At 35.5% G+C, this 4,661-nt stretch overlaps 1 protein-coding gene across 2 annotated transcripts in view; it reads right to left on the reverse strand.

Annotated features, from left to right (window-relative positions):
* The window catches only part of rnaset2 (ribonuclease T2), a 4,962-nt gene extending 1,553 nt beyond the window's left edge, over positions 1 to 3,409 (reverse strand). Inside the window, exons 1-8 of one of the 2 annotated variants that reach the window (XM_016251437.1) lie at positions 3,162 to 3,409; positions 2,898 to 2,995; positions 2,112 to 2,166; positions 1,951 to 2,000; positions 1,629 to 1,686; positions 1,475 to 1,539; positions 1,272 to 1,385; positions 244 to 289 (exon numbers count right to left, since the gene is read on the reverse strand). In XM_016251437.1, the coding sequence (XP_016106923.1) occupies positions 244 to 289; positions 1,272 to 1,385; positions 1,475 to 1,539; positions 1,629 to 1,686; positions 1,951 to 2,000; positions 2,112 to 2,166; positions 2,898 to 2,995 (486 nt within the window). In that variant the 5' untranslated portion in view covers positions 3,162 to 3,409. Of the gene's footprint in view, positions 1 to 243; positions 290 to 1,271; positions 1,386 to 1,474; positions 1,540 to 1,628; positions 1,687 to 1,950; positions 2,001 to 2,111; positions 2,167 to 2,897; positions 2,996 to 3,144 lie in introns of both variants that reach the window. The other variant, XM_016251438.1, reaches the window with a different exon arrangement.
* Between the last annotated feature and the right edge of the window lie 1,252 nt (positions 3,410 to 4,661).

Here is a 4,661-nt window from a genome sequence, read left to right on the forward strand (position 1 = left end):
AGATATATATATATTATATATATAGAGAGTATATATATATATATATATATATATATATATATATATATATATATATATATAATGCAACTATTTATATAAAAAAATTTTTTGCAACTGCACAGACTACCTGCTCTGCCTCTCAGGTCAAAGGTCATAGTAAAATACTTGCATCATTTACAGAGGACCACATATAATCCAGTGTCTCTTAAATGATAAAGCAGGGAAGACAATTAAACTACTTACCGTGTAGTACTCCTCAGAGGGGATGATTTTGTTGTTCTTTAAAACACTGAAAACACAGAAGACTCATGAGGAAATCAACTAGGGCTTGGTGGTATGATGCTATTTCTAACACATTTCTGTGAGATAGCAGAAATGTGTTAACCAGTAGTGTTTATACCATTGTACCTATAACTGTGCAGCCATTATTGGCGGGACTGCTTTAATTTACTTGCTGTATAAAGTGAGTAAACAAGGAGTAATGCGGAAATCCAAACTGGGACATGTCCTAAACTTGTTATTAAGGCGTGTTGTAATTAATATGAATCGCTTGTCGAGTAGCATTATAATTTGGCACAGTAAAGAGATAGTTCAACCAAAAATGAAAACTCTGTCATCTTTTACTCAACCTCAAGTCGTTCCAAACCTGTATGAATTTCTTTCTCCTGCTGAACACAAAAGAAGATCATTTGAAGAATGTTGGCAACCAAACAGTTGCTGGTGGCCACTGACTGACTTAGAATAGGGGGGAAATTCAATGAGTAAATGATGACAATTTTCACTTCAGAGTGAACTATCCATTTAATATAGAATTGAAATTGATGTGCATCACAGTTGTGCATAGAAGTGCTATTTTACAAAAGCTTTGAATGAGGTTTCAATCAGAATTTTGAGTCAGAAATATCAGTTTTATAATATTAGTCTTACTGTTTTTCATTTCAGAGTGAACTATCCATTTAATATAGAATTTAAATTGATGTGCATCACAGTTGTGCATAGAAGTGCTATTTTACAAAAACTTTGAGTGAGGCTTCATTCAGAATTTTGAGTCAGAAATATCAGTTTTATAATATTAGTCTTACTGTTTTGATTTCTTTTTTAACTGCAGTGTTACATAAAGTCTGTATGTGATGAAACAGCTATCATTTATAAATACTCTCATCTTTTGCTTTGCATCGATCAACTTTACTTTAACACAACTCCCTAATGTACTGAAAGCCACACAATCGGGTTTTACACTAAACGAGAACCACTGAAAAACAAGAACTTACCTATTAAGGTCATACTTGAGGTTTAGCTCGAGAGCTTTGCTAAAGTATTTGTGTTGACTGTTTAGAGAATCAGCTTTTGCAGCACAGGTTCCATGTTTTATCCATTCATATTGCCTAGGCACAATTAAAAGCGCACAATAAAAAGTCCATTATTTAGTTCAAGCAATCGATCGAAGAATAAATGTGCCAGTTTTTTGACATACCAAAATTTTGGGGAAGAAGGTGCTAGCAGATCCGGCCAGTATTTTTCCATTTCTGGTATTAAGTCCTGCAAGACATACACATACAACATGTCAAGCACATGTGCATCAACTTAAAATATGACATCCAACAGGGCGAGCAAGGCAAGCAAACTACCTCAATCAAACTGGCATTAAAATGCCAGGATGTATTGCACCTCATGCCAGTGTTGGGCCTGCAACAACAACACACATTTTCTTCAAATACTTCTACTGACATTAATTACAATCATTCTTACAATCACTGGCATTGCCATCTTTATCAGATGATTTTTAAGATCACATGACAACCCCTAATATCATGCATTTAATAAACTCAGATGATGATCACAATTAGTGCACATTAAATAATAAGCCCCGACTCATTACATGCACCTCAACACAGGAAAGTGTTGTACTTTAACAAGCATTAAGAAGAAAATGTGTCTCCATAAACATACCATAATCCGTGCAGAGTCCAATAGCTTAAATTAGTTGTGCATTGTTCCGTCTATAAATGAAAAACAACATCATTTATCCCCCAATACCCAGTGGAGGAGCAATATACAGTGCACCTGCAATAATGGCAATACAATAATGGAAAGTAAAGGCAATACAATACACTGCAAAATGTCTGTGGCCAATGTCGAGTCACGATGAGTTTTGTCCATTCTCCCCTAAAAGAAGCAGTCAGTTCACTATGAATGATTTCAGGGCGACAATTACAATCTGGCAAACATTTAGTACAAAACACAGATCCCAAAAACGTGGTCACACTATCAAATGTGTATTAAAACCATTATGGCCATGCGAATGGCTGAATCTCATTAACTAAATGATTTTCGCTGTAACGCGCAAAAAAATCTCATTTTGTAATTTCTATTATTCAGAATAGCACTTCTCATTAGATTTTCACTATTGTACTTTTTATTGGTTTACAATAATGAAGACTGTGACAATGTTTTATTAGCGGTAGTACATGTGTCATAAATCAATAAAGCAGTACAAGACAACCATAATGTTTCAAATAAATTATTATTAATAAAAAAAGATGTATGACATATTTCAGTGCAGTCAGTTTCCTGACTCGTATGAGCCGGTTCTTTCTAGTTGATCAAAACTACCTGAATTAATCAGGAATTGTGCCAAGAACTGTTTAGTGTGTTTTTGCTTTAAAAATTCATTAAAAAGTCTGTTAACACTCCTTGTTTTACACCTGTATTGTTCCCCCCCCCTTCAAAACGTCTTGTATATACTATTTACCCTGTAACCTAAAGTGTATCTTGTTCAATAAACACGGGAAAATACAAACATACGAGGCTATGCACAATATTGATTGTCTGGCTACTAATGCGCCCCAACTTAAAACTCATTAATATGAATAAACAGATGTATGAGAATGACACACCGAGGATGGGCAAAGGCTGTCGGACAGAAATATCCAACACAAAGAATGGCAGCAACTGCAATGAATCTCATTCTTCCAGATGGGGCAAGTCCGTTCATCTTACCGAGAACAAAAGGGGAATTTAGCAACGTTCACACACAAAAAAATACATTTATAAGACAGTCACAGCACAGAAAATAACACAAAGCTGCGTCCAAAAGTAGCATAATCAAATGTGAGGGGAAAACAATTGAACAAACAAACTTACGTTAAGACGTCAGTTACCTGTTTTAGTCTGATATAAGTTACCCGTTCAATTTACATACGGTTTTTACGTCCTCTTAGTAACAGAGAGGTTGGTTTTAAACGCTTTATTCAGTCTGGGGTGTAAGTCTTCAGGTAGGACTGCCCAGTCACTATCTTTCCGAAACACTGTGCGGTCGAGTCACTTCAGAGCCACTTCCTTTCCTGCCAGAGACACACTGCGGCCTCTGAGCACTGATCGTGTTTACAGCGTGAGCTCACAGCTGCGCATGCGCGGTCGAGTCATGTGACAAACGGTATGCGAAAGGGGATTATGCAGATTAAACTGAAATGTTACAACCACGAACTTTTCTAATGTCATTGGTACAGTTCCTTCTGGTAAATGTTGTATGCACGGGACTCTTCTGCATTGCCACTTTTTGATTTACTTAAAACGTAAGAGCTTAATAAAAGGTGTCATTAGACTTTAGTATTATTTGTTGCAGTGCAACAAAGTATTTACGTGAATTATTAATGTATCTTATTTAGCATTCTTGTGACTGATTTTTCTTTCACCCCTCATGAACTGGACATCTTCAAACTTACTTATTTTTTTATTTTCTTGTTCGTTATGTATTTTGTGGTAATGTTAGATTTCTGTAAATACATTCATAAATATCCTCTCTTACTGGCTGTGCCTCCATTCATACCTGCAAAGAACGAGTGTACGCAAAATCTACACAAATTAATTTTAATGTTGTGGGTTTAAAATAAAATACAGTAAAAAAAAATATACAGATTAAAGGGGTCATATGATGCTTTTTTAAAGATCATTATTTGGTGTAACAGAATATGTTGACATGCTTTAATGTTCAAAAAACACATTATTTTTCAAATACTGTACATTATTGTAGGTCCTCTATGCCCTGCCTCTCTCAAACGCTTCGTTTTCTACAAAGCCCACTCCTTTGACAAGCGCAGTCTGCTCTGATTGGCCAGCTGACCCAGTGCATTGTGATTGGCCGAACACCACAAGCACTTGTCGGAAATGTACCATACCCTTGGTACCCTTACCATAATCGCAAGCTTCATCTTTCAAAATAAATGTAAAGACAGAGCCTGAAAGGGGAACAGAGTCGCGTGACAGACACAGTGATGAAGCTGGTATGTGTTGAAATCGCATCATATGACCCCTTTAAAGCACTGTTGTTATTTGTGTAATACCGTTGGGTGCCGCTACTTGCACAAAAAATTTATGTTTGTTCTTAGAAGATCACTTCAGTAGCACGCATTGTATCTAGATCATACATTTTTTCTCTCAAAACATTCTAAAATAAAAACAAAACTGTTGTTTAGCAATAACATAAATTAATAAATTAATTTTAAAAAATGTAAAATTATGGCCAGAGTGCATTTCATTAATTTCCCACTCATTCAAACCAATTAATATGTATTTACGTTAACACAATATTTCAATATTACAATTTCCATTCGACTCACCTTAAACTAAACTTTTGTTTTTTTCCCTCCCCCCCCCCCCTT

This window comes from Sinocyclocheilus grahami, unplaced genomic scaffold, assembly GCF_001515645.1.
Source record: "Sinocyclocheilus grahami isolate Dianchi unplaced genomic scaffold, SAMN03320097.WGS_v1.1 scaffold1043.1, whole genome shotgun sequence".
Taxonomy (NCBI): Eukaryota; Metazoa; Chordata; class Actinopteri; order Cypriniformes; family Cyprinidae; genus Sinocyclocheilus; species Sinocyclocheilus grahami.